Genomic DNA, 12,748 nt, shown 5'->3' with positions numbered 1-12,748 from the left:
GGGCTGAGAGCTGGGCTGGATGCTGGGGACGAGCACCAGCTCTCCTCCTCCAAGAGGGGCAGCAATGTCCATTCAATATTTTGCCCAGTCACCTCTTCCTTATTCGAAGCCAGACCTCCACTAGTGCCCACCAAACCTGCTGCGGAGGTGACCAGCCAGGCTGAAGCTTCACCGCTTTCCCAAAAGAGCAGTCCGCTTTTCCGGCAGCCCGGAGACCGGACCAGAAAGCTGTCCCTGAGCGCTGCCAATCCTCAGCCATTCGTGAGAAGAAGTTTCTCTGACCGCCGACCAGGGGTCCAGTTTCGTCCTCCAGCTCCCGTAACAGCCAGCAGTGAACCCGCACTTAACCAAGCAAGGTAAGAAACTTTCCACTTTAGGCGAAGGAAGCAGAAGTATAGCACTGCATTGGCTCTCTAAACTCCGGATGGGAATTTAATGTTGTTAAGAGATTTCCCAGAAAAGTGCCCTGTTCATGTGCAGAACAGATGCCTGGACAAAGATAACATTGTAGTTGGACTAGATGATCGTTGTAGGTCCCTTCCAACTGAAATATTCTATTCTGTTCTATTGTCTTGCCCCAGATTTCAGTAGACTACCAGTCTGAATAAAGGGAAGAGTTAACTTTCCATGGCTTGCTCAAGCCTTACGCTTACACATCTGCTGTGACAGGCACCCCAGGGAAAATTCAGTGTTGGTTTCATGGCACAGAACTCCCCTTATTTGCATGGGAGCTAAGGACATCCACGTTTAATTCTTAAAAGCTCTGGAGTAACCCTCAGCTTATAAACATCTTTAAATAACCATGAGAAGGTAGGCTTGGACCAAGAGGAAGGGTATCGTTCCTAACATCAGCCTCTAAGCCAGTAAACTGTGCAGCTGAAATCTGTATTAAAATGTTTCAAATCAGCTGGCAAGAATGACAGACAGATAATGTGTAGGCAAGGATCCGTATGGACGTAATTATAGCTTGAAATCTTGAGCTTCTTGTTTAGGCTTTCAGATCTAGGTGCTGATTTCAAGTCTGATGGGTCCACAGCCCAAGCCCAGTTTTCAAAGTGGAAAAACGTCCCATGGCTTCTGGAGGTTCATTGCTCTGAAAAACTCAGTTTAAAGAAATTGAAGCATCAACACATGCCAATTCCATGTTTGCAACCATTGGTGGCCATTTTTAAAAAATCTGGGCTTAGCTTTAAACTTTCTCTACCACTTAAAAAAAAAAGTCTGATGGGTCCACAGCCCAAGCCCAGTTTTCAAAGTGGAAAAACGTCCCATGGCTTCTGGAGGTTCATTGCTCTGAAAAACTCAGTTTAAAGAAATTGAAGCATCAACACATGCCAATTCCATGTTTGCAACCATTGGTGGCCATTTTTAAAAAATCTGGGCTTAGCTTTAAATTTTCTCTATCACTTAAAAAAAAAAAAAAAATCACAAAACCAGCCGGGAAACAGAAATGGGTATTTGGGAATACTCAAAGATCAGTGTAACAGCCTGGAAGTACAAAGTGTTGTTATTCTATTTCTTAGCATCTTAGGACGTTTAAGTCCATTAAGCTCCAAGCTACACAAGAGGATTAAGACCCTTCTCAGGTAACCTTTCCTCATGTGAGGAGTATTTTTACTCTTGCCACAGAACAGCTGAAATCACATGAGTCGTCCCCATGAGTAGGGATTGCAAGACCAACCCTAACAGGAGATAAAATTGCACTTGTAAGTGCACAAGCACTTACAGTGCTTTGCGAGTACAGGGACAGTCGTGGATACTGAAGTCAGGTGTCCAGGCATTCCCTCCCCGAAGACAGAGTAAGGACCAAGTTTCCCACACTGACAATAGAGGAACGTGCTGAACAAAACATGCAAAAAACACTGGGAAAGGCAAACCGTTTTGCATTCCCAGTTCTAATATTACATTATATTCTGACATTTGAAGATTTCCTAAAAGTCCTGTACATTGTTGCTGGGTTTTCTGTTGTTATGTACTGTGTGAAGTCAGCTTTGTCTACTCCACTGCCTGCTAGCAGAAATAGATGTTTTCAAAAGAGGCTTTATGTCAAACCTTGCAAGACAAAAGCCCTGGCAGTTTTATGGATCAATTTTAAAAACAGTCTATTATAAATTATTAGCTAATTTATGCTTCAATGGGGTGTATTATCTTTCTATTGTAGTCTGTCAGAGCATAGAGAGTAATATAAAAAACCCACTGTAAATAAAATCATCCCTTTCATGAAAAAAATTATATATTCTAGTGATATGATATACAGCATTTTGGAATATCCTGAGCCAAATTCGGCTTACCAGTTACACAAATGGACATCAAAAGTAGTCCTACTGACTTAGTCCAAATTTATATCAATATAAGCAAAAGGGAAATTTAGCCCATTAATTACCACATGCAGTGATTTAAGATGCAATACACTACTGTCTGTTTTCTTACACTTAAAATAAGCTGCCTGGAGTAAACTTTTACAGACCTTGCACTGCATGGCCTAATACGAATATCACAGCAAATGTGCCGACAGGCAGAGAAGGACCATTTTAGGAATCCGCACGTGGCAAAAGCTCTGAAAGCCCCTCACATCCCTGCTGGTCGTCTCCTCCCGCTGAGGACCAGAGCAGCTGCCACATCTGTGAGCACCACATCCCTATGCACTGATGCTGAGCCCCCCCCCCAGACAAACCACCACACTCTGATCCATCTTTCTCCTTCAAGTTCATTAAGTATTCAGGGCTTCCCCTGCTTTGCAATTCATTCAGCTGACAGAGGGAAATTTCAAAATGTCTCCCTAAACCAGATGTTGTATACCTAAACCTCCTCATTCTGGCCATGTTTGCATCTGGTCTCAAATTCACAAGCTATTCCCACCCAGCTGTCAGTCTCCTCTCCTTCATTCCTTCCCTTGCTCTACCTCTCCTCTCCAAATATAGCAATGCCTTTTTTTTTTTGTCGGGGGGGGGGAGGGGGGTCTAGCAGGTTCAAGCACTAGTCACAGGAGGGAGAGGAGACAGAGGCAAACCTGCAATAGCATCACTCTTTTATAGGTAAAACATTTTGAAAGTCAGTGAGTTAGCCAGTTTCTCCCATGCTCCCAAACTCCGGGATATATCCCTCCACTTTTTCCATGCCCAATTAAAACATCCATTTGCTGAGAAGCAGATTGCTAAAGATAGGAGCTTGTACAAGCAACGTGTTCCTCATCAGGCAGCTGAGTGCCCTCTCCCACCCGCCCCATTTTAGCGGAAACACCAAAAAAAAGAGGCAACTTCCATCTCATTTTGCTAGCTGGCATTGCCAGGCTGTACACGTCAGTGGTGCACGCAGATTTACATGTCTCCTGCACACTCGCTGCTCCCCTAGAAGGCAAAAAGCGCTCCTTTCCCAAGCATGTCTCCTGCCCATCCCATGCTCTAGGGAATATCAGGGCTTAAAACATCATTAGCCCTAACCAGGGCTGGAGCTAGAGCTTTTGTGCTTAGTCTTAGGGTACCTGGACAAGAGTTTCAGTTTTAGGTTTCAGTGCTCAAGTCAGTACAACTGGTTCCCATTTGGACAGCCTGTGGATGGATAGACTGAGCTAACTTTGCTGGTTTCTAAGCTTGGTCATTTGACGGCAATCAGCAGTTATTGGCATCTTATCAAGGCATAACATGTACAGTTGCTCTGCTAATAGAACTACTGTTAATCTGTAATAGGATTTCTGTATATAAAGAGACACACACACATATATAATCTGTAATATGCAGTTAAACAAAATAATATTTCATTGAGACTGCTAATCTCCCAAGAGGTAGAGCAGAGGTAGAAGATTAAATGCATTGCTTTTAAGATATTGTTCAAAGAGGGCTTGAGAATGGATTGGGTTGACTGAACCAGGCCCAAAGCAAGCAGCCCAAGTGAGACCTACAATCGGGGGATATTTGAATCTGGATTAGTTTCATGACTGGTTATGTATCATAAATGTCTTCATGCAGCAGTTCAAATTATTAAAGTCCTAGCAGTCAGAATAGGAACATAACAGGTTGTCTGCAGTTGAAAGTTAATTCAGTTTAGCAGTTTATGTACTTAAAATACAATAATAATTCCCAGATAACTTTGGAATATTTCCTCATGTTGAGTTTAAACCACTTCAATTAGTTACAGCAACACAGGGCACATTTCGGCACGAAGGCCCATGGTGTGAGATTTTCATGACTAGCTCCACTGCTAAAACCAATCTTGATTCGTAAAGTCCCTGTGCCCCTAGAGATTGCCAGTACGACCTCAGGAACATCATTTACACATTCTGCGTCTCAGTTGTTCTGTCTCCAGAATGGCAGATTTATACCACCGGAATACACATCCCACAGTCATGTTGGCATACTCAGAAATCACTGTAGTTACGCTAAGCAGATGCGTAACAGAGGTAAGACCTTCCCTCCAGCGGAGTCTGGAACAAGACTTTTCTCTCAAATCTGTCTCTATCTGCAAGTGATCCCAGATTCAGACTGATCCCCTGTTAAACAGATGAAATATTTGCTTCCCAAGAGAGTTTTGGGAGGGGACAGTACAGTGCATTTGGCATCACAAGAATAAAATCTGGATGGTGCATATAAAGAGCATATATACAGGAGGAGACAGGGAATGACACAGTATCGTGCAGCATTTCTGCTTTATGGGTTAACGTGGTCTAATCAGCGCTGTTTTAAAAAGTCATAATTCATTAGCCTCTTAACGTAAGCATCTTTCCTTCTGCAGCTTGGAGGAGAGCCCTAGAAAAGCAGGCGACTCTTGGAACAGCCCTTGCGTCCCCGAAATCAAAGAGTCCAACAGATCCGCTTCCCACCCCGAGCTCTATGTTGTGGGCCAGGGGCTGCAGAGGGACTGACAGCAGAAGCACCCACAAAGGCAGAGGCACAAGCAAGGCCAGAGGCCCCGGAGGGAGGAAGCAGCCTTACCCAAGCCTCCAAAACGTGGCTTCATCTTTTCTTGCAAGGAAACAGTATGATGGCATTGCATCTAAAACTCCAAACTGGCCACAACAACCTAAGGAAATGTCAGCAGAGCGGTAGCCAGCTGCTTCTCCTTTGAGTTAAACCATGAAATGCAATCCAAAGATTTACACTGAGCGAAAGAAATACTCTGCAGTTGGGTGAGTCCGAGGCAAACTGATTCGATAAAGACAGGACCTGTAGCCAAGTCCTTTGTTTCACTGTTTAGCTAAAGGAGTGAAAAAACTCTCAGAAATGATCTTTAGTTGACATTTATTTATTCAGGAGGCATCACAGTTTCAGTTAGGTAAAAAGCTGCTGTTGTGACATTTCCGGGGCGGGGAGGGGAGGTAAAAGCCTGAACCAATTGAGTATTATTGCAAAAACATCAACGGCTTCAGCAAAGTCACATATTTACACTAGGTATTTATCAACATGCAGAGAGAGAATAAGGTCAAATACAAGTTAAAACAAAATAACCCCTTTTAAAGGAATAAAATTAGGGATCTTATTCCCTCAAAAAGGCTTTGATCTTCTAAATCACCTTTGATTATCATGTAATCTCCTGACCTCTAGTTTCCAGGGTACAAGGCTTAATTCTGATTAGAGTAGTTTTGTAATAGCCCAATCAAACAACATTATAAATCCTGAGGCACCTAAGGACATGTTTGTTTGTTTGTTTGTTTGTTTAAGAGAATGCTAGCATGGAGAATCCTGTTCTCCCCGAAACAGGTTTATATTCTTTCTGATTTATGCAGTTTGAGGGGATTTTTTTGTAATTTCACCGAAGAGTCTAGACTGATTCTTGTTAATAAAACCACAAATTATTTACAGTCAATTAATCCTAGGCTTTTACAGCACCCACTGGAATACCATTTCAGAATTTACTGGATCTTGCTCACCTAACTAATTTATGATCAGAATTAGAATGCAACTTTTAATTAATGTAATTTTAATTAATTTGAAGTGTTTTCATACGCAACTTTAGTACAGAACAAGATCCAGAAAAAAAGCCATTTGTAGTCCTATTTTGATAGGAATAGTTTTAATTTTTCCTACAGTTTTCATGACGGTGGTAGCTGGGCACTTCACCTTCACACAGGATTTTTAACCGTTCCAGCCCACCTTCATGTTGGGGGAACTGAGGCTTGTCTTATGCCGTACAAGGGACCCCTTTGGATACTGAACTCCTGAGTTTTAGTCCAGTGCCTTAATCACAACCGTCCTTCTCCAATTATCCCAGTGCCATTTTATGACACAGACACAAGGAAAACTTAATTGTCATATTTCAGGTGAGGCATTGAATAGAAAGGAGTAACTCACAGAGAATAGATGCTTTGGATCATCACGGGTTTGTGAGCTTGAGGTGGCAAAGCAGCCATACCCATAGTGTACAGCTAGGAGGTGTCAACAGATCCACCTCCTAATCACACAGGCAGAGGCACCATCCCCGATTAAATGGGGAAATCACAAGGGGGGTGCTGCAAAGATCATCAGCAGGGCAAACTCTGCAGGCCAGTCTTCCCCCTCATCAGAAGTGTAGTTCTCTCCCAGCTGCATAAAAATACAAATACATTTGCAGGCATTTTGGGTGTCTCTCTTCTGCTGGCCATAACCACCCAGAATAGAGACAGACCAAAAACGTGACAGCAGAAAACCAGCACCTTGCATGCCTAAATGTAGCTTTGAAGGTGAAAATGTAACAGAGTGGGAGGACAGCTTCTGCTCAGCTACTACAATCATTTTACCTCTTTATGGTTTTGTGCTGAAATTTCCCAGCATCCATGGTGGGTGGTAAGAGAAAGTATTTATGTGTATCCCCCAAGCGCCAAATTCTTCTGTGGTGTAAAAGCTACAGCAGCACATGGAGCAACACTTCACTTCAGCAATCAAGCTGGAAACCTCCTCACACATGTGCTAGCTGGACATGGAGTCAGCCAAAGCATCTTTCCCCGAAAACCTGGCTCCCCTGAAGACGTGGTACAAGAGCTGGCATCCTACCACAGCATCTCTCCCAGCTTTGACTCAGGCTGTGGTCATCAGGAGGCTCGTTGCAAACACAACCCCACCTAAACGCTGCAGCTGCTGAAGGGTTCTGAAGCTACCCTAAGGATGCTGCAGCAAACGGAGCACTGCATTCAGGAAGCAGAGCTTCTCCAGGAGCGATCTACAAGTTTGTAATACGAACTCATGACGGCATACAACTAATGGATTCTCTTCAGTACGGTTAATGTACAGGACTAATGCAAATAAGGTGTTTACCTTCAATTTGTATTGCAAGCATGAGATAAAGAGTAACTATAGTATGCAGGAAATGATAGTTTGGCTGGCCACTTTTTAAAAAAAAAACCACACTTTTTTTTTTTTTTACAGGTTTTTTGGACAACACTTTCATTTTTCATGAATACAACATTTCTGGAATACAATTGTTTTATAAGACCATACTCAACTGTAAGATTTATTTTTTACTGATGTAAATAAATCAGAGTTTTTATATGTAAGGTATGAGTTTGATCTCTCTTAAATTCTGTATGGAACCGGCTTAAATCTTAGCCCAACGTTATACTATTGATTCCTTCCTTAGCGCACTAACTAGTGCCCTGTGCTATAAAAAGTCCATTTGCTTCCTCCCCACCACAGCACAAGCCTGTCCTGTTTTATGTTCTACTGGTACACCAATGAATTTAGGTTGCATTAAGCAAATATGTCTTTTTAAGCCACAAGATCCAGCCTGGACACTGACAGACCAGAGCATCGGTCAGCTGTGCTTCCACCCTTCCCCTGCCCTGATTTAAGCTTGAGCTACCTGGCAATTTTGTGCTCGGTTCAGTAGAGTTTCTATGTACAACCACAGCTAATTTGAGCATGGGGTAGCGGTTTTGTCCTAAGGATTAAAACCAGAGTGCACCCGCTGCACTGGAGTCTCATTGCAGAGGGGTTGAGCACAGAGTGAAGCAGTATCAGTTTTCCAGCCAGGGCTTCATAGCTGCGAAAACAGCAGCTAGCAGCTCCGTGCTGTACTTCCTCTGCAGACCTTTAACAAGCTGGCAGCTGCCCTTGCTTCCAGCGACACTGCTCAAATCGCAAACCTTTAAGGGACTTGTCATTTCATACCCTCAATATCTGAAGGTGACTAGAATACGAAAGCACTGTACGCACTCCAGTTACATCTTTTGACTTCAAGCACTACCCCAGATATTAGCAATACGGTTGACAATACTATGCAGGTTACCAATAAAGCCAGTATTTTACAGTGTTTGCACTGCCACACCTCTTAACATCCAAAGCATTTCATAATCGCTTACGAAGTTTTATTGTTAAGAGGAATATTCTGAGAAGTTATCCCCTTTGCTATAGGTAGGAAGGAAAGAAATCACAGCACAGAGATAAAGTAACCTGTTCTTACTGTCATGTCTCATCAGTAAAGAGCTGCCAACATCTCGTGAAGAGAAATCCTTCTAGATTAGCAAATCATTAATCCGTCCCATCAGATACACGCAGTGCCATCATGACCACCGGATGGATAGATGCATCTTGCAGATATGAACCTCAAACGGAGATTTTGATCTTCCTGGGCAAGACCCTGAAGGTCTCATAACGCTTGCAGTATGGATTAGGGGCTCGCTTCCACGTCGTCCTCAGGTAAACATGAAGGTTAATACAAACTCACAGCTGTATATTGGATCACCTGAAAATTGGGCGCAAAGATCCCAAGTTTGCATTTCTTGCTCACTGCCCATTTTGGATGAATAATGAAAATATTTATTAATGTCAAAACCAGATGTGCAGATACAGGCAGTAAATACTCAGCAGGGCAAGGTGATCAAGACCCAGGACCATGTTATACCTCTGATCTCATTTCCCTTCGTCTCACAGCTGCCCGCCCTGCATCTACCCTGTTCCACCATCGCTAGCACAAAATTACCTACAGCCTTCACCATCCCTAATTGCTCTCCACTTTACCGACGTTCTGAATTTCAAAATCTGGCCTCTTACCTCTCCTCATCGTATTCTTTTCTCTTTCTTTACTAATATACAATTCTGTGACTGCATTAAGTAACCCTGTGAGGATTTCTGAAGTTAGAATGTATAGACTACACCCTTTATCAAGGTTATTTTAAAGGAGAAAGGGGTGATAAGCCTATCTTACTCCATATGAATCCCTCCTGCTTTAATAAAATTTTCCTTGAGGCACAGATGAGTTGATTATATAGCAATTAAAGAGAAACTGAAAGCTTTCAGTGCTATAGGCTGCCCTTCATTTATTATTACTGCTACTGAACCACTGGGTCTTTACTATATGAATGAACGAAAGCTGCAGCCTAAGGACGCTAACAGAGACCCGTCCTTCCCCAGAGCAGTAACTGTAAAGCTGTGAACAAAACTTTCCAGGCATTCCAGCAGACACACAAAGATACGTGGCAAGGCCGAGATGACTCTACAGATAAAACCTAAACCGACAAATTCACTAGCTGCTTGGCTTTTAAATGTGACTCTAAGCAGTCAACCTAGCAGGGCAATTTCCATCTTGCAGCTTTACCCCCTCTTATAACTAGTATCAGTTTAATATCTCTTACATCCAAACTGGAAATTGAACCTGCCAGTACAATACAATGGCTTTATTTTTTAATTTTTTTTTCATGTTTTCCTCCACTTCGAAGCTTTGTGTCTCTTTACTTGTACATATAGTTAACGTGGACAATCAGGGCACAAGGCAATGCACCTTTCTGGACTTTTTTGAATATTGAGGTTTTTATCAATAACCTGATATCCACGCAGATCCTTTCATCTTTATATTTCAGAGAAAACACATGCATATAATACATGCACTAATTATCGTAAGAGATCTGGCATACAAGTAGGTTTCCATAGCACAGTTTTTCATGTGGATAAGCCAGGGAACGGAGAGCATCAGGGATGCCCTGCTGTCACACAGTGCCCTGCAGTTGAGCAGCTAGTGAGACACAGAACTCCTGGTGAGCAATTACCTAATTCTGAGTCTTAGACAAATTTCGTATCAATCCACACAGCATATTAACAACAGCTGGTAACAGGGTATCTCTAAGGTGCAAAATAAAGAAATAATCTAGAAAACAGCATGGACAATTAAAAAAAAAATACAACACTACATTCTTCATGTTGAAAAACCTCAGTGCTTCGGAACTATTTATCCTACCAATAGCCAAGAGAGGGAGAAAGCATGTACTGCTTCTCTGAGCTCTGCTAGCCCTGGTAAGTCAACGATTTCCCATTCCCAGCCCCACAGAGTTCCCTCGACAGCCAAATAGCTAGATCAAGGTTTTCCACAGGGAAAAAAGCCACTGGAAACGCCACAGCCCGAGGAGTGCAGTAGGCATTGGATGATTGGTGTGTTCCCAGTTTCCCTTGGCTGACCAATGGCTCTGCAGCCTGCCTACTCCCAACACACGGTGAAGCTTGTCGTAACCTCTTCAGAGGTTGTTTACAAACCAGCAAAACCAGAAAGGTACTTCTTTAAATAAACAGCGTATAATAACTTTAAGAGTCCTTTGATGGGTTTAATTTAGACTCCTTGCAGCGAAAAGGAGACTAGGACTTGTGTGAGCTTCTCTATTCTTCGTATGATGCTTCCCAGGAGACTGACATGCTCCAGAAGTACAAAGCGACAGCGCTGGGGCTGACCACCCACCCGTTTGGGGATGACAAGCCAGTCCTGCAAAAAGGTAAGCAGAAAGCTAGCACAGGGCCCAATGGATCCCATTATCTCAAGTTTTCTATCTCAAATTTTCTTTTCCTCCTAAATTTGCATAAAACTGAGCCAAGACGCAAGCTATATCTAAATTTAGTTTTGTAAGCCAAGCACTTACCAATACTTCAAAGCATCGTCTGGAGGACCGTGCATCATCCATGTTTGTTTATTACCATGTTTGAAGACTAAGAAAGACTTTAAGGAGAGAAAAAAATGCCACCCTTCAAACAGTGGGCGTGCAGGTAGGTATAAAGTTTCAGTGTCTTTACTACGATGCATTAAAAAGATCTGAGAGAATATTGGGGCGGGGAGCGGGGTAAACAGGCAGTTTATTTCCCTAATTTTGTCTCCAAGTAAAACCCAAAAGGACATATTCACTGTGCTGGTAACGGCAACCCTGTAAGCTCATGGGCTGAAGTGGGGATTCTGTTCTTCCCTGCAACGTGCTACCCTGCTTAGGCTTTACGCAGAGGCCAGGATTAAATCCATAGCTAAGCAAACACACGCAGCCACATGAAATAGATTTTTTCCTTCAGAAAGCCTAATTAACACATCACACATGCATTTTCTTCTGTAATATCAGAAACTGGCAACCATGCAAACTGCTGTCAAAATGTTATAGTTTGCACTGGGCTGTGGAGTGTTTTTCCCTAAGGCAGAGGAATAATGGCAGCTACAAATTAAAATGTAAGTTTAACAGATTCAAATGATTATGAAATGAAACTGTTAAATAATTTCTTAAAAGGCAGCATTGTCAATGATCACGCAGTCCACCAAGAGTCGGAGCCGAACCCAGAAGCGCTTGTTCCAGCTACGCAGGAATTCATTATGCTAGCAAGCACTGGCCCACGGCAATAAATTAACACATAGCTTTGGGCTGAACGGCACCCAGGCTGGAGTATAAATAGATTTGAGAAACCCTTCTCACCTGTTGCTGGCCTCACAGTCAACTCATCCTTCTGCAAACAAGTTAGAAACAACACTACTTTACTGCTGTCCCAGGTAAATGTACATATATATGCCTTTTCAAAAGCAGTGCATCTTTTCCCAGTGACGTACGTTTCCTCTTCTTACATACAGAATTGTGATCGAAGACAGCTATGAGCCAGAAATGACTCTGCTTGCAAACGTGCAAAGCTGTGATATTTGGGCCGAGTTTTCTTTGCTCAGGCCTATTGTGAGCACAAAATACATCTAGTTAGAAATCTGTATTCTATATGGGACCTCTCGGGTACATTGTCCCCCAAACTTGTAAAAAAATGACACCGTCATAATGCTGAATATTCAATAGCAGCAGCAGATGACACGAAGAAGTCTTGGGAAAAGAGGAGGAGGAGGGGAGGGCCAGTGAGGAAAGAATATGGTGGGACAGATTTATTCCTTATTGGATTGCACTAAGGAAGGTTGTAGGCCAACACTTACTAGGACAAGACCAATCTGTAAGTTAGCAAAAAAATAGCTTCTTACGGGCGTGAAACGTCAACTACTGTCAGCCCTGGGCAGGACCAGAAGAGGGGCACGCCGTTACCATTACCTTCAAATGGAGTATTAGTTGCAGGATGACTGGAGAATGAAACAGCGGTACCTGCCAGCAGCTGCCAGACTGGGCAGGGAGGTCCCACAGCTGGAGGTCCAGCCTGCAAGGGCACCTACCAGAGCCATCGGGCTGATTTAGCTGGAGAGCGGCTGTTCCCTGGGAAAACAGGAACGTTTTGTTTGCACTGGGTGATACTGAAAATAAAAAACTGCCAGAATAATACGGCAGTCAAAGCAATAGAGACCCTAGTGTTGGCACAATTACATCCATATGAAAGTCATCTTATTAGTATAGCCGATTTCCCTTCTTCAAATAACATGTACTACTATTTGAATATTTGCACTGACAGAAATGTGTCAACACTGAGCAGTTAGATAGCTTGATATATTACATACATTGACAGCATACACAGAGGAGGACTATTGTGTAGAGGAAGCGTCTCCATGTATAGACATGCGTGCATACATGTGCTGTATTACAGCACCACAAGGCAACATCGACATTATGTACAAGAGGAGCCTT

At 42.9% G+C, this 12,748-nt stretch overlaps 1 protein-coding gene across 1 annotated transcript in view; it reads left to right on the top strand.

The window, feature by feature from the left end:
• LOC103925040 (chromosome unknown open reading frame, human C2orf71) overlaps positions 1–4,858 on the top strand; it is an 8,639-nt gene extending 3,781 nt beyond the window's left edge. The window contains exons 3-4 of the mRNA XM_009333685.1: positions 11–356; positions 4,729–4,858. Coding sequence (XP_009331960.1) covers positions 11–356; positions 4,729–4,858 — 476 coding nt within the window. The remainder of the gene's footprint in view (positions 1–10; positions 357–4,728) is intronic.
• The last annotated feature ends 7,890 nt before the right edge of the window (positions 4,859–12,748 follow it).

Source organism: Pygoscelis adeliae, unplaced genomic scaffold (genome assembly GCF_000699105.1).
Source record: "Pygoscelis adeliae isolate BGI_AS28 unplaced genomic scaffold, ASM69910v1 Scaffold1, whole genome shotgun sequence".
Taxonomy (NCBI): domain Eukaryota; kingdom Metazoa; phylum Chordata; class Aves; order Sphenisciformes; family Spheniscidae; genus Pygoscelis; species Pygoscelis adeliae.
The sequence above is the reverse complement of the archived record's forward strand: the minus strand, read 5'-3'. Positions and strand labels throughout refer to the sequence as shown.